The following is an 18,705-nucleotide window of genomic DNA, read 5'->3' as shown; positions in this document are numbered from 1 at the left end:
ATTGGTTTGAGTTTCAGAATCAATAATCAGAAACTTAAAATCGATCGGTTATCGATTATAATCGGTTTCTATTTGTAGAAAATAATTAACATCTCAAGTACGTTTATTTCACGTCCTAGCCTTTATCGGTTTTTTTCTTTTCGACAAGTTTTTCGATCATTGGCCCACCATTATCAGATATTTTACTAAATAAAATACGCCAGGTAAATCTCATATTCTGGTGTACACAATGTTATATATTCTTCAGAATGAGATTTCTTTTCTTTGCCTTTTTCTTCTTTTCATTGGACATTAAAGTTAAGTCCAGTGTTCAGATTCTATGACCTGACAAACACTTGTTTTTTTCTGCCTGATTTTAAACCAATTAACACTTGTTCCCTATTTCAGCAACATAAAATCTGGACATGCTTTGAATACTGTATAACAAGGAAGCCCGATCTTCTCAAGAATAGACACCTAGATCAGGTTAGTGGTGGTACTTGATGAAAACGCTTCAGTGTTTATAGGAGACACAACACTTGTGAAGGATTTTGTTTTGTTCATATCAGGATAGCTGTATGTATTACATGTATCATACTTTAAAAATATTTAACACATATTGTCAACCAAATGTACATGTATTTCACTATTTTGTGACATGAATCTTGTTTGTGATGTTGTTTACACATGAATTTCTTACTGCAATATACCATGGTAATGATAATTATAATACTTTTTACCTGTCTTTTGAAAAGAGATCTCGGTAGGAAACAAATTATTTCAGAATTGTCTCTTTTGATTTCAGATCATGCTCTGTTCCTTATATGGCATCTGTAAAGTTGTGGAACAAGAAATCAAGTTCAAGTCCATAGTACAGACATACAAGGATCTACCTCACTCTCAGCAGCATGTATGTATTTGATAGTTTAGGAAGTTTTAATCTAAAAAATAAGTTGTATACTGTGATCTGACCACCACAACCCTTCACACCTTCTGCTGTCTCCAAACATAGACTTTCTTTCATATATATATATATATAAAGAACGCCGATGTGGCACAGCAGTATAAGCTGCGGGTATTTCTGGCTAGGCGATTGGGTGTCGTAGATGGTGAGTTCGAGGCCCGGTCAGGGCACGAGTCATAAAGTTGTCTTCCTTCGTCAATTGTGTTACTTTGTTATATATCGAATAATTAGCACATTGTATCATATACACTATGTGTTTGTGATCCGAAGATAAAGATTTGAATTTCCTGTCGTAGTTGTACTGTGATGAATATATATGTAAATTATTTACATATATGTGACCATATTTTTCCCTCCCAATGTTATTTACTATACTATTTACATTGACTGCATTCGTTAATTATGAGGGGGAAAAAAAGCAAAAAATTGCATTAATGATTCTTTATCTTACTGACCCCAATGTTTTGTACCTACTATAAACTTTATATGGGTATTTTCCAAATATTCATTGTTAATACTCCTGTCCGAGTTGTAGAACTTGGGACTTGGTCGTCATATGAGAAACACACATGGATGTATTTGTTGGTTAAGAAATCTTGAGTCTCCTTTACAGGGGTGGTATGAATTGTATTTATAATGAACTGATGAATCTCGTTCTGAAGTCACATTGGATATTTTTTCGTCATGTTTACAGACAATGAGCTGTCATTTTTATACCCTGTTACAAATTATAAGTTTCAGTGTGTTATTGCTCTCTGTGACAGAGTTACAACACTTAGCTACATTGTAATAGCTTGTTGGTGATGTATACTTGTGTTGTGAATGTACGTGACGAGCTGACTTCTCTTAGCGAAGGTGTTATGTCACCTCATCCCGAAGCTGACGTTCGGTCGTGTGTAACTACAATCGGCGTAGTCTACACTTGGTCAAGCTCGTATCAAGACGTATTTTATGCACCCATACTTGTGTGATCATAGACTACACTTGCCATTGTCAGCAATAAAGATATTGAGTATATAACATTTATATTCTGTATATTGAGTATATAACATTTTATATTCTGTATATTGAGTATATAACATTTTATATTCTGTATATTGAGTATATATCATTTTATATTCTGTCATCTTTCACAATTCTTGTTTGATTATTACAGGTTTACAAAAGTGCTTTGATAGAAGGCGACAAATCAGATTCTATCATCGGTTTCTACAACAAAGTATTTATGTACAACATGAAGTCTTTCATCCTTCAGTTTGTTTCAAGACAAGCAGTAAGTAAAAATAATCATTTTTAGGCCCCTGAAATGAAGGGGTAGGAGATCTTTTGTCATACTTTGCTAAGACCTTGCACTCCAGTCTGTATCCTAATCTTATCCAGTTTTAACATCATGCAATGGAGTCCATTATAAGAAAATCATCATTATAGGTATATATTTTGAACTCTGTGCAAACTTTGTATATAGCCACATCTTACAAACAGCACAATTATATATCATCTTCCCTGACAAGTTGGCTAAAACAAAACTGCTTATTATTCTGGAAATACAAAAAAGCGTTTTCTAAAATTCTTTAATGCTTGATTGACAGATACAGATAATGTATACAACAAGCAAGTGTTTTTGAACAATTAACTCCAATTTGATGAAATTTAATGCTATTCTGTTGCAAATATTGATTACGGGGATGTGAGTATGTGCTGCAAGATTTTCTACTGAGGAATAAATCAGTGTGTATCAAATGTCACAAGTGAGAAAATACTGACAATCACTATTATTTCCAGGTACCCCAATTGTCACCTGCCGTAGGATCATCTCCACTAAACTCACCAGTCTACGTGTAAGTGTTGGAAGATTTCAGTTCCACTATCGGAGGGGAGGTCTGCCTTTATTGCGAAACATTAATAACATCTATTGGAATTTATTATAATAATTGGGCGATTCTTCTGAACTGCAATAAAGATGAATAGACTTATTACCAAGTATAGGCATATTGCTGGATAAATAAGCTTTCTCAGTTTTTCAATGTGCATAAAATACACTTCATATGCATGATTTCTAAATTAGTCATCAGAAACATCTATCAACTGGTAAAACCAACTGGATTTATTTTACAATTTTCAACTAATAAAGGGAATATAAGATATTTTACCAACCATTTAAATTATTTTTAGGATGTTAGACAAGTCATTTTCTGTACTTGAGTTGAGTGCTGTCACTTGAAATGTGTTGAATCAATTTCAGTGTCCCTAGCAGACGTAATTTCTATGTTTCTCCGCTTCGAGACTCGCCATTTAAACCACCCCCCTCACCCAGTCAACTGACGCCAAGGAGCAGACAGCTGTACAACTTTGGTGAAAGAATTGGGGTAATGACAAGATCTTTTGACTGTTAACATTAAAAAATAGGTTTTCATTCAGTAATGGAGTAAATTTGAGAGTAAACATGCTTTTACATTTGTCAAAAGTTTGACTGTAATTTTATGTCCTGTACCTGTCATTCATATTTCTTGTTAATATGGGACTATAATAACTCAATCGGTCAGAATGTTGACCTACGTAACCTCAGGTGAAGATCCGAGGTGTGTTGTTACAACTATCTCTACCAGTGAGTTTGTGTTTCTCAAGAAAACAGGTTTGTGCTGTCTTTGTCTTGTCCTTGGCCAAGATGCTTTTACCCCATTTCACTGGATGGCATGTGACATATATGTTGTTCAGTGTGGTAGCCTCAGACATCGACAGGGAGACCATGTCTCAAAATGACCCCGTTTGTGCAGACATCGACAGAGAGACCACGCCTCAAAATGACCCTGTTTGTTCACAGGGCGATAAACCCAACAAATAGCAAACCAACACTCTTCAACCCACCACCATACACACACAAACAGTATTTGCAAATATGTAATAATCTCTAGATTATACCTGTTGAGTTATCCCTGCCAGTACTACCAGAGTACATTTATAATGTGGAATATGTTTTGGTTGCAGTCTTCAGAAAAGTTACAGAGAATAAACCAGACGATGGTGAGAGCTCGCAGTGGTAGTGTGACACCTCGTAGCCAGAAGTGTCTTGTGTTTGATCAGGTAGATGAACCAGACGCACAAAGGTGAGTGAATATAGCATTTCCACTCAGTACAAAGATTATCACCAGGTTAATCAGTCCTGACTGAACTTGTTTTACTTCTGGCTCTAGATCTGTTTATTTCCTTACTTTTAAGGTCAAAGTTTCCAAAATGGTTTAAAATTGTTGTATTTTATCAATAATTGCTAGAGGACCATTTATGATATTTAATGGAATGGATGATTTAACGATTGCCTGCAGGTATGATCTAGTTCAAAGATCAAATTTGTGATCAATATTCTAAATAACCTAGAACCAATGGAGTCCGGTCAAGGTATTAGCTGAAATGAACGATTGAATGATTGCCTGTAGGCTTGATCTAGTTCAAAAAGAGCAAATAGGCAAACAGCTTATGAATATACTGGAGACAAAATTATATAATGATGTTACAGTCAAACTTGTAATAGCGGACACCCTTATATAGCGGACACCTGTCCATAACGGACACTTCCAGGAATCCCCAATGAAAATCACTATATAAATATCATGTATATAGCGGACACCTTCCTAATGCGGACAGCGGACACTTATTTTTGTCCGTAAAGTTGTTTAAAATTCCGTATAACGGACACGTGAAACCATAGCTGTGTTGATATTTGTGTGTAAAACGTTTCTAAATAACAAGCAGAGCCTTAATTACTCAATTCCCCTGGCAGCAATGCTAACTTAGGAAGCCACTTCATCAGTCCATAATTGTCCTGTTACCTGTAAGTTGCTGTAACAATGGGCAGTAATTACAAGAGAGTGACCGATCGCCATCGGCAGAGGTGTTTGTTTACTCAACCTCACCGGTGACAGCTAAGCTTAGCCATTCAACCATAGCCTAGACAACAAGAATGGTCAGGTGGTAATTAAATCATTATCAAGACCAACACAAGAGGGACAAAGCCATAGTTATGTTTGTCATAATTGTTTTACTTACAAAATCAACCGTACGCAAATCTGACAGCACATGGTTGTCAGCCGCCATTTTCTCACACTCGGAACTCGTCGGAATATGACTACGTAACATATGAAGAACAGCTGAAGAGTTCCGAGTGTCTTTGTATACACTATACTAATTGTCTGAACCAGAAAACGGTATTTATTAAATTAAATCCCTACATGGATTTCAGAAAATAGGTCTCAAATAAATGCTGAGGGATTATAATTATCAGAGGAAAATGCACTTTCATTTATAAAGAGTTAATTTTGTAAAAGAAAAGATATTTCAAGCATATTTATTTTCCAAAATATTGAGGATTAATGAAAATTGTTTTACTATGATAAGAATTATCTTTACTTTTTACAATGTTGAGTATTTGTCTGAATATATATTCAGTATAGTATGATATTGGGAAGATTTTTTTAGAAACTATAGGCTTAATATAAATTATTAAAAATATCAGCTCTAATTTTTGTGTCAGATGAATGATTGAAAATTAATTAATTAAGCATTTATCTTTAATTATTTGTCTTTTATTCATTTGTTTAAGTGTTTAAATATAATAAATCAGGAGACATATAGTGTACTATGAACAGACTTTGGTTTGTTTCTTCCTTTATAAGGGACATAACTCGTTGAACCTCTATATAAAGGACACCTCTCTATAAAGGACACTTTTGCCTTGTCCCTAAGGTGTCCTTTATGGACAGGTTCGACTGTATATATAATATGCATTTCAACTGTTTATGATGTTGGAAGGGTATACAAATTTGTTAAAATAAATAACCTTGACCCACAATTGAGATGATAAGGGTCAAATGGTTGAATAAGTTCAGATGACTTAATAAATAAACAAAAAAGCTTAGGGTCATAATTGATGAGCAGCATACCTTATGGAAATCTTTCAAATTGTTCAAATGTATAAATGACCTTGAGCTACAATCAATGTTAAAGGGGTCAAAGATGCTAAACATCTTAATGAATTCTGAACAATTAAAAGACCATGTCATCAAAATTTGACCAGTAACATGTTGGTTAGAGAAAAGTTTGCAGTACAAATAAACTAACTAGACTCTGTTTTGAAAGTGGCATTAGTGAATAAGTTAAATTCTTTCAAAAAAAAAAGAAAAATTAAAAGACGCGGTGTAATACCATCTTGAATATGATCATCAATGTCTGGTATAATGGTTTTAAATGAAATTGACTTTGATTGACTTTAAGGTTTTCGGGGGTGAGATGGGTGATTAGGGCCTATTGGGCCTCTTTCTAAAATGTTGTTTAAAGTGTCACAGTACTGAATGTGTTAAATGGTGTTGGGTGTTCCAGCATGGCCAATGCATTACCAGACGATTGTGCTGTGATAAAGAAAAAGAAAGTGTCAATACAAGGAGGGGAGATTGCAACCGTGAAACATGAACCAAAATATATAAGGTGGGTAAACATGATTTTTAGCTCACCAGGACTAAGTCCAAGGGAGCTATTGCTAGACTCCTGCCGTCTGTATCTGTAGACAACTGGGTTATAGTTTTATAAAGTAGTTTTGTGTCAATACTTGTGAGGATACAGGTCCTGTGTTCCTTGTTAAAGATCTTTCCATTGGTACTACATTTGGGGACATGCTGACCTTGACGATGACCTTTGACCTTCTTTAAAACAAACTTGAACCTTGGCCATTGTATGTTAACCAGAGAGAGGGCTTTCATGAGAGAGCTTTCATAACTGACCTGAATGATCCTTGTGAAAGACCTTTCCATTGGCACTACGTATATTTTTCACATGCTGACCTTGACAGTGACCTTTGACCTACTTTTAGAAACTGATTCCGAATTTTATTCCACTAAGTGTGCTATGTTGTGTTATAACTTGTGTGTTCTTGGCAGATATAGGTTCTGTTAAAAGCTCAATTAAAACTAACCGGAGTGGACCACAGAAATATTTATCGTATATATTGGGCAATAAACCCTGGCACTCATATCAACTTCAGCAGTGAAAAGGCTAACATGCTATTTCACTGTCCTGCTACAAGCCCACCCACTTTGGCAGTCTAAATACAGTACAGAATGATGAAGTTTGATTCTAACAATAAACTACCTACAGAACATTTAATTTAATTGTTGCAGGGAACATAAAAAAATTCAGAACCAAGATGGTGGAGCTTCCAGATAACCTTATCTGCCTTAGGAAGAATGTTGTCAACTGGAAGCCTGAACATGGAATAAAACTTATTATTATGGACTGTTATTAACAAAATTCAGTATTAGACATTAGAGCTGTGAGAATGGGATCTACAGTTTGTCTGAATGTTGGGAAGAACTTCAGATTTCGCAAGATAGCAAAACCTGGTGGAATACCTGAACCTGAGTTTGAACGAAATTCTGTGAATATGGCAGTGTACATGAATGTTTGAATCGTATGAATCATTGATGTCTATTGTGTACCTGGACCATTTGTTAGTATTACTCTGGTTATCACTGATCAATTTCCAACAAAGGGATGCTAATGTTTTATTTGAGGCAAACAGCATACTTGATTTTAATTGTTTTGATTCCACAAACAATTATTGGTTTGATGGGTTTATGTTTTGCATATAATTAATGATTCCAACAAATTTGAAATACAAGAGTGGTACTGTTACATCATTGTTAGGTTGTTTTATATGATACTGTAGAATCTAGTAAAGTTGATGCTGCCTGGGCATATAATGGAAACATTTTTTTGTTGAAAGTTAAATTTTTTTTGAGGTTTTATGCCAATTTTCTGTTTTTAAACCCCAAATTTAATGGAAGAAAAATTGTAGTAATTGAATTAGATATACAATACGATTGGCTGCAATCTACCATTGATGATTGGCTACAATCTACCATTGATGATTGGCTGCAATCTACCATTGATGATTGGCTACAATCTACCATTGATGATTGGCTACAATCTACCATTGATGTTTGGCTACAATCTACCATTGATGATTGAAGATTTAAGATGGCCACCAGTGATTCATGTTTTGAATTAAGACTTGGCAGTTATATTCTTACTGTATAACACTTGATGTTAATAGCTGTGAGACCAAGTTTGATGTTTAGTAGAAGCTGTTAATGTCTGATTGGTTGATGTAAACATTACTACTGCATTCTCGTTGGTTAGTGTAAACATTACTGTGATCTGTTTTGTGGAAGTCTTACTGCATTCTGGTCGGTTAATGAAATAATTGTTGTGATCTGATTGGTTGATGTAACTATTGGATTCATATATATATAGGATTGGTTTATTATATTGCTGCTGTGATCTGATTGTTTGGTATAAGCACTGCTATGACCTGATAGGTTAGTGGTGTTCGCTTAACATGATCTGATTGGTTGGCGTAGGCTTAACCTGATCTGATTGGTTAGTGTAGGCTTAACATGATCTGATTGGTTGGTGTAGGCTTGACATAATCTGATTGGTTGGTGTAGGCTTAACATGATCTGATTGGTTGGTGTAGGCTTAATATGATCTGATTGGTTGGTGTTCGTTTAACATGATCTGATTGGTTGGTGTAGGCTTAACATGATCTGATTGGTTGTTGTAGGCTTAACATGATCTGATTGGTTGGTGTAGGCTTAACATGATCTGATTGGTCGGTGTAGGCTTAACATGATCTGATTGGTTGGTGTAGGCTTAACGCGATGTGATTGGTTGTTGTAGGCTTATCGTGATCTGATTGGTTGGTGTAGGCTTCTGATCTGACTGATTGGTGTAGGCTTAACATGATCTGATTGATTACAATTTGATTTGTTGGTGTAACCATTACTGAGATCTGATTGGTTGGTATTATTACTGTTACAACCTGATAGGTTGATGTGTGCAATACTGCAATCATATTGTTGGTGTAAGCTTATTTTCAGAGAGTTAAATATCTTTTAGTCCACTTCAGAAAACAATTATCCAAATCATTGAAGTGAAATTAAATGAAGTATTTAGTCCTCTTTGTAATTCTTCAATCTTTATCAATGTATCGTTAACAATTTACTTTTCAAAAAACAAAGAACATCACTAATCTGTATGTTTCAAGATTAAACCTGCAAACTAAGTAAGTCATTTTCATGATTCAGAAAAAAAGGGAGGTAGCCTTATAGGTTTGTAATGGTATAGAAATTAATTTACGCTAACACCAGAAGCCTCAAATTAATGTTTCTATATCCAGCTTTCTGTCTACATTGTCCATAAATCACTTTATCAAATATGTGATTATTTCAGATGAAACTTGGTAATCGTGTACACTGCATACACTCTCACACCGGGTGTAGCGCAGAGCAAAATCTATAATCAATTAATATTATGCTCTGATTGGTTAAGGATTTCATTTTCACAAATTAGTTTATTAATGAATTAGGACTAGATTTGAATCATGAATATGTATGCTGTTCGTAGTTTTAAGTTTAAAATTAAGTTTAATCTTGTTACCCTTGTTTAGACTTAAGCTGCTGTAAAGATGTGATTTTGACATTTGATTCATGATTGACTTCATTTATATTTAAATCATAAGTTGTTAATGTCAGTTACATTGATCACTGATGTACAAACATGTGTATTGACAATGAGTTATCAATTTTATAAAAAAAATGTTGGTCATTAATAGTGAATTCATTTTGTCACAAATTTATATTTGATTATTGACAGTGAGATTGAATATTGATGCAGTTTGATTGATTGTGCAATTTTAATGACTTATTGTATTCAGGAACCAGAACATTCCTCCAATTAAGGGAAATCCTTAACTCTCAGTTTTCCATAGTAAAGCATAAACTTCAGGGAATTCCTTTACTCTCAGTTTACCATAGTAAAGCATAAACTTCTGGTAATTCCTTTACTTTCCATTTTCCATTGGAAAGCATAAACTCGAAGGAATACCTGTAGAGACGGATCATGATAGCATTTCTCAGTATGCAGATTTTTTTTTTTTTTTTTTACACTTTTGGGGATAGTAATTGCATAAATTATGAAACTTTTGATATTGTATAAAAATACAAAAGTCTGTTTTTGTTTTCAACCAATCATGAATACCCTTGTTAAGGAAAAAATTGACTAGGAGTTTATGGAATTTTTCTTAATTCTATGATGTTGTCCAAGAGGAATTGTTTCTGTAATGTTGTCCCAAGAGGAATTTAAAGCTCGCCTTTTGAAGAGAGGTGTCACCCTGGCATTGGATTAAGTGATGGTTTCTAAATGTTCAGTTTTTGGTACAGGTGTTGAAAGGCATCAGTAAACTCCTTTATAAGTCTATAAATCGGCAAAAGTTCAAGCCTTTCATAAGGAGACTTCACACAAACATACCGCAGCCTCCCAAAAGACACATACGCACTTACCACACACATACATATTACATACACGGGAGGCTGTCCTTAAATGACCTTAACTGTTGATAGGATGATCAACAAATCAAATTCCAAATCAGACCAAATCCATTATAAGTGTACTAGGGTTCTAATATTTGGCTTCCGGGTTGATGTGTGTGTATTAGTTACCAAGGTATTATTTCCTAGCGTCAAACAAACATGTTTCATGACAATAATTTCAATGCTTACTATAATGCAAAACCTAATTGTAAACTGTGTCTATTTTACTTTTAAATACATTTGTATTGCAATATTTTTTTGTGAAAATATTGATATATTGCAATGTAGATTCCAGTTGATGAAATCGCCCACAAAAATACTACTGAGATTTAGTGATATACAGTGTGAGGCAAGCTTTGTTCCGATGATGGTACTTTTGTCAAATTGAAGGAATGTCCATGAAGCTGGAGTCTGAACAACCTATGAATGATGTGTTGGTTTAAAAGCTCCCTCAAGATGCCCAACTGTCCTGGACACATGACACTGTCGCTGTGGTGTAGCATTATTAAACAGCTAATTGACCTGATAATGCTGGTACCCTATACATATAGATGTCAGTATTTGATTATTTATTTTATATATGGTTAATACTTGAAATCCTTGAATTCTTAAGCTTTCTATTTTAATTTGATGAAGGGGGGGGGGGGGGGGGGGGGGGGGGGGGGGGGGGGGGGGGGGGGGGGGGGGGGGAAAACAAAAATTTCTCAATTTTTAGGAATCTTAAAAATTTTTTTCCCAATGATTTTTTTAAAATTAAGGGAATTCCTGGCTAGTTAACATATAAGATATTGGTTTTAATCCCTTTATTTTTCCCCATTTCCTTGGGGGAGAATTTTTAAACCCGAAAAAACCTGAAAAGCGGACCCTAACATTGAGCAGATTTTTTTTTTTTTTAATTGGTTAATACTTTGAAACCCTTTAATTTTAAGCTTTTTTTTAAATTTTGAAGTTAAAAAAAAATAATAATTTTTTAATTTCCCATTTAGTTTTTTTTTAAATTTTTGTTGTCCCAAATTAAATTTTTAAAATTGTTTTAAATTTCCCTTGTAAGTTGTTTCTTTTTTTTGTTTATTTTTAAGGTTAACATCAAAAACCAGGTTTTTTTTTGGCAAGTCAATATGTTTAAAGCAAGTTTAAAGGTTCCATCCATTTTGGATTTTCTTTTTGGAAAAATTAAAATCAAATCCCCCCCAGCAACTTTTGGGGGTCCCTGGGTTTTTGGGTTTCCTTGGTTTTTTAAAAAGAATTTCGGGTTTTCCCAACTTTTTTAAAAGGGAAATTAACAAAAAAAATTTTTATTTAAAAATTTTAAATATATTTTTTTAAATAAAAAAAAACTCATTAAAATAAAATTTTAAAATATAAATGTAAAAGTAAAATTTTGATTTTTAAAAGGGAACCTTAATTTTCCCTAAAATTTAAATTTTATTGAAAAAGTTCAAAAGGGGAAATTTAAAATAAAATTTTGGGGTTTTTTTAGAAAAAATTTTTGCCAATTTACAATCAAAATTTTGATATTTTTATTTGGGAAAAAAATTTTATTTTTTAAAAAATTAAAAAAAATTTTTTAAAATTTTGAAATTTATTTTTTTTAAAAATTGTTGGGATTTAAAATTTTTTTAAATTGTAATTTTTCTGAAGGTGTATTTTTTATTTTTGGATTTAAAAAATTTTTTTAAAAAAGTTCCAATTTTTTTAAAGAAGGGGCATTTTTTGGGTTAAAAATTTTTTTTTAAAAATTTTTTGGAAATTGAATGGTCCCTTTTGGGAAAATTTGGGTTTAAACTTTTTGATTTTCCCCCTTTTGGGAGGTTCAAAATGATTCAAATTATTTTTTAAAAAAGGGTTTAAAAAACAAATTTTTATTAAAAGTTTTTGGGATTAATGTTTTAATTTGTTTTCAAAATAAAAATTTGGGTACTTAAATTTAAAGTTATTAAACCGGGGTTTTAAAGAAAAAATCCAAATTAAATTGAAATTTAAAGAAAAAAAATTTTTTTTTTAAATTTCAATAAAAAAATAAAAAAATATTGAAAATTTGAAACCCATTTTTTTAAAGGTTATTTTTGCCCAAAAAAAAAATTTTAATAAAGGGGTTTAAATTTGATTGTAGGAAAAATTATTTTGGTAAAGGGGGTTTTTTTATTAATTTTCCCAATTTTTAAAAATAATTAAATTATTTGTTTGTGGGGGGGGAAATTAAAAGTTTTTAAAAATTTTTTTTACGTTTGAAATGGGAAAATTTTTTGTTTTTTTTCAAATTTTAACCCGGGGGGGGTTTATTTAAAAGGTTTTCCCTTGTTTTTAATTTAATTAAAAATTACAATATAAAAGGGGCCCAAATTTTAAAAAATTTTCAAAAAAATATTTGGGGGGAAAGGTTTTTTTTAAATTTTTCCCCCTTTTGTTTTTTTGGTTTTTTTTTCATTACCCCCCAAAATTTTAATGAATTAAAACCGTTTTTTAAAAAAATTCAAGTGTTTTTTTTCGGTTGTAGTTTTGAATATTTTGCCGGAAAAAATTTATGTTATTTAGGATTGATTTTAAAAGGGGGGTTCCTTTTGTTTGGGATTTTTACAATTTTTTAAAAAGTTTGTAAATGTAAAATTGGTTAGTTTTAATTTCCCTTTTTTTCGTTTTATTTTATTTGGTGAAAGGTTTTGAATTTTGGTTTTATTTTTTTAGGAAAAGTTAAAACCCGAGGTTTAATGAAAAAATGTAGAACTTTTTCTTTTTAAGTTTTAATTTTTAAATTTGGGAATCAATTTTTTCCTCTTTTTTTTTTTAAATTTTTGGAAATTTTACTTTTTTTATTTTAAATGATATTATTTAATTTTAAATTTTTTGGGGGAAATTTTTTAATAAATGTTTTGAAAATTTCATCAGGGGCCACAGAAAAATTTTTAATTGTTAAAATCCCCCTTTTTTTTATTTTTTTTTTTTTTTTTCCTTTCCCCTGTCCTTTTTGTTTCTCCCTTTTTTCCCAAAAAAATTTCGGGGTATTCGGCCCTTTTTCCTTTCCTCTTTTTGTTAAAGGGTTTCGTTTTTTATTTTCAGGTCGTTAAAAAACTTTTCCCCATTTTTTTTCGTTTCCTTTTTGTTCGTGAAGGTTTTCTTTTGTTTTAACTTATCACAGTTCCTCTAATACTGCTCCTCCACTGGTATTCTAGGAAATATAGTGGAAGAGATTTTTGTAGAAGGAGTGGGATTTTATTTGCTAATAGCGAAGACAGCTTAACACCGTTATATGGATAATGGAAAAATCATTTTGAAGAATTGAGCTTGGTGAAATCCTTGGCTTAAGAAAATTACAGATTGTTTTAAGTGGGTTATCTGTCCTTTATGCAGGTCAAATGCTTTTCTACAATCTTCCTTTTCAGTTACTTTTCTGAGAAACATGACTTTATCCTTTTTTGGTAGTTTTCTGAAACTGTGTATAAATATTTTATTCTGATGTTTTGTTGATTTCCTATCCATCATATCACTGTGTTTTCTGAGGGATTCCTCATCTTCATGCATATTATGTTAGTAGAATGTAAATCTTTGTTAAATTTTTCTTGTTTTGAATAAATATTATTAAAAAATAGCATTTACATGCACTGTACTTCAGTTTTGAAAGGTAAAAGAATAAATTATTGAATGTTGATTCTCTTTATTTGGTATTCTTTAATTAAAGATGACGGTGGAAGGACCACAAAATAATTGCAGTATAATAATTTAATCATCTCAATCTTTATGATCTTAAATCAACTATTACATGATTCTTAAGAGGCAAGATTCTCGATACTCAAAGGGATATGTTCACTTTCGCTCTCTGCATCCCTCGAATATGTCATGGCAAAAATTGAAGGAACACAGCTAGCTGTTGGACGTGTTGGTATAACAAAAAAAAAAAAGAAAAAAGAAAAAAAAAAGACCTAAGCAGGTGCTCATCTTTTGAATATAACAGAAGAGATGAAAGCCAATGAATTTGACAATTAAACAGATAGCCACTTCAAGATTCGTTTTGCTGCACATTCAAGGTTGTTATGACGTATTCTAGGGATATAAAGAGCGAAGTATTTAAAGGCATTTTTAAGGTAACAGGAAGTAAAGTCTCAAGTGACCCTGGCCAAGGGTCATTATATTGGGCCAGTAGCATTATGCTTTGATGCAGAGCTACATTTGTTCAAATGTAACGGGGTTAAATGTGTTAAAAGCTTCAAACAACTTAATAACAAAGAGACCCAGTATCATTATATTGGGTCTGTAGCATGCTGGGAGGAAGGTAGCCAAGTTTGTTTAAATGAATGACCTTGACCTACGTCAAAGGTCATAGGGGTTGAATGTGTTAAAATCTTCAAATGACTTGCACAATAACCAAGAGGTCAAGGGATATGATATTTGTTCAGTTTTAAATTAAAGCATTCTGAGGTCAAAAATCGGAAGTCAAAGGTCCAGGTCTTCAGGCCCAAATGTCAAGGGTTTGGTTTCAAAATGACCTAAGAAGCAAAACGATAACTTGTATGTACTATTGATAGCCTTCATAGTCATACGTTTGATTGGCATTTAATTCCAAACATGTTCATACGCAAGAATACAGCGCCCTTTTTGTGATAAAAATGGAAAAAAATATGGTTTTAGGGGAAAATGCTACAATATATATATAAAAGAAAAACACTCATATTTTGAGAAGAACTAAAAGATGAACATGCTGATAACATGTTAGATATCATATGCAAAGCAAGTAGTAACAATTTTGAAATACATTAGGAACAGGAGATAAAAATGTGATGGATTTTGATTAAGAACAGGCTGTTTCTACATTAAGAGAAATTGTCTGAAGGTCAAAAATACAACTTCCTATTGAAGTATATTCGTAATTATGTGGTAAAAACCTCTTCAAACAATATAAAATAAATTACCAAAAATAGTATCAGAAGTTTTGTGCAAAGTAATAAAAATTGACACTATTGCTTTGTGATTTTAAAAAGAAAAACGAGCATAGGAGAAAATCAGTGTTGAAATGAAATATTGTAATGTGAACTGAAATAAAATATTTATACTTTGTTTCTTTAGTACACAGGGACTGACATATACACTAATAACCAACTAAAGTGAAATTTCAACTTTCAAAATGGTCGCCATGTTCCCTGATAACCATAAATATAAAATGTTCAATTTTCTGACAAGAACGCTATATGGTATATTAATGTTTTACTCATTAGCCCATTTAATATGGAATCCAATATGGCTTCCTCTCCTAGAATCTGATTGGCGATGTCATTATTGGTCTACATCGTGATTCTAATTGTCCAAGTCGACCATACCTAATACCTGAAAGATAACGGTTGGTAGCCAAATATGCATTACTTGAGGTTTGTCTTTAACCTTTTGACTTTCGGATGCAAAGGCTTACTGGTTTCCGAATGCATACATAGTACATGTATAGGATACTGGCTACGTGGACACTTATCCCCCATGGTACTCTGTCCAGCAGGACACTGGCAATAAAACGCCTTTATGGGATTAATGGTGTTGGAGCTGCCATGGCTGGATCCAAACATTGTACTTTACACTGCTCATATGCCTCAAGTGGATCTGACATTGTACAATGTCCTGTGTGCCGATGAACTTATAATGATTTCGCTTCTTCTGGCCACATGTGGAGATTCTGTGGAGCATGTGATCGGAGCTCTGGAATAATGATACATATATACCCTCAAGTATGACAGTCGCTCGCTTGCCTAAAAATGCTTCGAGTAAATACCCGTGTCAATAGAGGACAACAATGTGAAAGAATTTCTAGAAGCTGTGTTCTTCTGTCTGCCCAGGCTTTACAATCAGCATCATCCAGACAGGAGAATCGCATTGTAAAGAACAACTCCTACATTAATAGAATATGTAATATCTCTAAAAGATCATTGATGATTTCCTTTGATCTGGAAGGTAGCCGAGAAGTCGACATTTCTCTTTCATCGGAGCGAATTTCAACGTTAGGATCAAGATCTTCCCTTTGAGATGATGTGAACAAATACGTTAGAACCAAGGACACCACAGTTTGTGTTGAAAGATAAGTTGATGTTTTGCGCGCTTGGGCAAAATGGTCAATACAAAATAAATTTAACCCTGGCTGTAATTGGAGTAAGGTTTTAAGTGGAAAGAAATGAGTCACATCACAGTATATGTATATGTCATAGCGACTTATGGTTGCTTGGTGAATAGTTTGTACACGCGACGATAATATGTTTTATACAATTTTTGCCTGAGAAAATTAAATTCAAACCTTTATCTACTTTCAAGTCACAGTTTTCATCTCGGACAGCTGCAGCAGCAATCACAATTAACAATTTTGTTATAAATCGATCGGATCAAAGCAGGTAACATAAAGTTTTGTTCTGTTAGATAATCTTAATTATCAACCTATACCTGTGTTGTGATCAAAGACAATTCATCTGATGTTCAATCAAACTGAATTTTATCAGACATAATCTATTGTTTAACTACCGTACCACATGTAAATCGAGGCTTATATAATGGAAGGTTTCACAATGTAATACTATTTACAAGGAATCCAGTTTTGGAAAACATCATATTTGTGTTGTTACAATAGACACATTATTTAAAACAGCTGTAGACGCAATAACGATTAATAAATTTGAGATTGATAGATCTCATCAAAGCAGGTAGCATGTTATCATGTTGTGTTAGATGTATGATTGTGTACCATCAATATTACGAATTCGTTTTTGGAAAGCGCCGCCATATTTATGCTCTCATCAAAGATAAATAATCGAATGTTAAATGAAACCGAATTTGATCAGACATGATCTATAGTTTTACTGTCGTACCAGATGTGAATCGGGGCTTATATAACAGTAGGCGTGACAAGTTCGTCACATCTCCTACTGATAGACTCCTGTGTGGACATTTCCGGAATACACTGGGTAAGTTCTTATCCATTCAATAACCTATTTTGGCAAAGCTTTCTTCATGTTTCCAAACAATTTAGGTATTAATAAAATTTGCATTTACGTTTTACTTGGATACGTCAACATGAAAATAACCGAACGCTAATTCTCGAACAGGAATGCGTTGTTATATGCCAGTTAGTTCCCTCTATTTGACACGTTTTATTACCCTTATTCCGAAAGGTAACGCAGATAAGATTAACACTCGTTTTTATGAAAGACATTCAGAAATTAATAAATAGCGAAGTATTTATGATGGGGCAGTATACATGATTAAAAAACTTATTTTCTTTCAGGATGATGACATTGACTGCTGTAGTTTTACCTTTCCTCTTGTGCATATCGATATTGTCACAGGGGTATTTGACAGAGGCTTCAGGAATTGCAGATGAACTGCAGAAGATTCAGGGCGGATTTTCAGGGAGAGCTGGGATAGCACAGCCTATCGATGACAAAATTGCAAGGAGCAGACGGGCTGCAGATGAACTGCAGAAGAATAGGGGCGAATTTTCAGGGAGAGCTGGGATAGCACAGCCTATCGATGACAAAATTGCAAGGAGCAGACGGGCTGCAGATGATCTGCAGAAGATTAGGGGCGGATTTTCAGGGATAGCAGGGTAACACAACCTATCGATGACAAAATCGCAAGGAGCAGACGAGCTGCTGAAAAATTTTAAACGAGAAGATTCACCAATAGGCCACGCATTTGACAGCCAATTCGCATATCAAAATAACAAAAGGAATAAATGATTTCATAGCTGAAAGTGCTGTTTTATTTGATATATCTAAAATAGCTACGTATTGAATTGATTACACCAATACAAGAACGGATGAGTTCAATACAATCTTAAATCGGGTGTGCATGTATACATACACATTAGGAGGTATAATTTCATTGGTATACATACGTACGCTCATCAAATATTGATAGTAAAAATGGCTGACCTGTGAACACAATTTTAGCTGGGGTTTTCAATTCGCGCTTTTATAGTACAGAGAACTATAAATCCCCGCGAAATAAAAGCACTTTACAGTATTGCATATAATGACTTCAAAAAAGGCTAAAGAATTGCCTTCATATACTCGCAGATTATGATATGAGGAAACATTAGACACTGGAAAAAGAATCATAATTCTGGTTCATTTGACATGGAAATTCCGCAAATTGTTACAAATTATCAATTGATATCAACTGAAATGTCATTGAAGAAGTAGTATAAATCTGATATTCCACTGCCGAGATAGGAAATTAATTGAATCAAACAAAGCCTTTGAAAAAAAAAAAAAAAAAAAAAATCATTGGAAGCAAAATAAATGCTAATGGAATCTTTATAATATGAATTAAAAAAGAGAAACTGGACGTCGACGTCTAAACAGGAAGAATAAGAACTTCTGT

General features: G+C 33.1%; 2 protein-coding genes across 2 annotated transcripts in view; both read left to right on the top strand.

Moving 5' to 3' along the window:
• The window catches only part of LOC117342388 (retinoblastoma-associated protein-like), a 32,022-nt gene extending 21,033 nt beyond the window's left edge, over positions 1–10,989 (top strand). The window contains exons 21-28 of the mRNA XM_033904542.1: positions 388–465; positions 785–889; positions 2,100–2,216; positions 2,726–2,781; positions 3,186–3,309; positions 3,929–4,047; positions 6,314–6,418; positions 7,108–10,989. Coding sequence (XP_033760433.1) covers positions 388–465; positions 785–889; positions 2,100–2,216; positions 2,726–2,781; positions 3,186–3,309; positions 3,929–4,047; positions 6,314–6,418; positions 7,108–7,153 — 750 coding nt within the window. The 3' untranslated portion in view covers positions 7,154–10,989. The remainder of the gene's footprint in view (positions 1–387; positions 466–784; positions 890–2,099; positions 2,217–2,725; positions 2,782–3,185; positions 3,310–3,928; positions 4,048–6,313; positions 6,419–7,107) is intronic.
• A 6,265-nt stretch (positions 10,990–17,254) lies between these two features.
• Positions 17,255–18,073, top strand: LOC117342956. Its single transcript, XM_033905263.1, has 2 exons — positions 17,255–17,285; positions 17,606–18,073. The coding sequence occupies exon 2, from the start codon at positions 17,607–17,609 to the stop codon at positions 17,928–17,930; it is 324 nt and encodes a 107-aa protein (XP_033761154.1). The 5' UTR covers positions 17,255–17,285; position 17,606; the 3' UTR covers positions 17,931–18,073.
• Positions 18,074–18,705: the final 632 nt, after the last annotated feature.

This window comes from Pecten maximus, chromosome 14 (genome assembly GCF_902652985.1).
Source record: "Pecten maximus chromosome 14, xPecMax1.1, whole genome shotgun sequence".
Lineage (NCBI taxonomy): Eukaryota > Metazoa > Mollusca > Bivalvia > Pectinida > Pectinidae > Pecten > Pecten maximus.
The sequence above is the reverse complement of the archived record's forward strand: the minus strand, read 5'-3'. Positions and strand labels throughout refer to the sequence as shown.

Coding starts and splice junctions, on each gene's coding strand:
- LOC117342956 (XM_033905263.1), top strand. CDS start 17,607: ATGATGACATTGACTGCTGTAGTTTTACCTTTCCTCTTGTGCATATCG.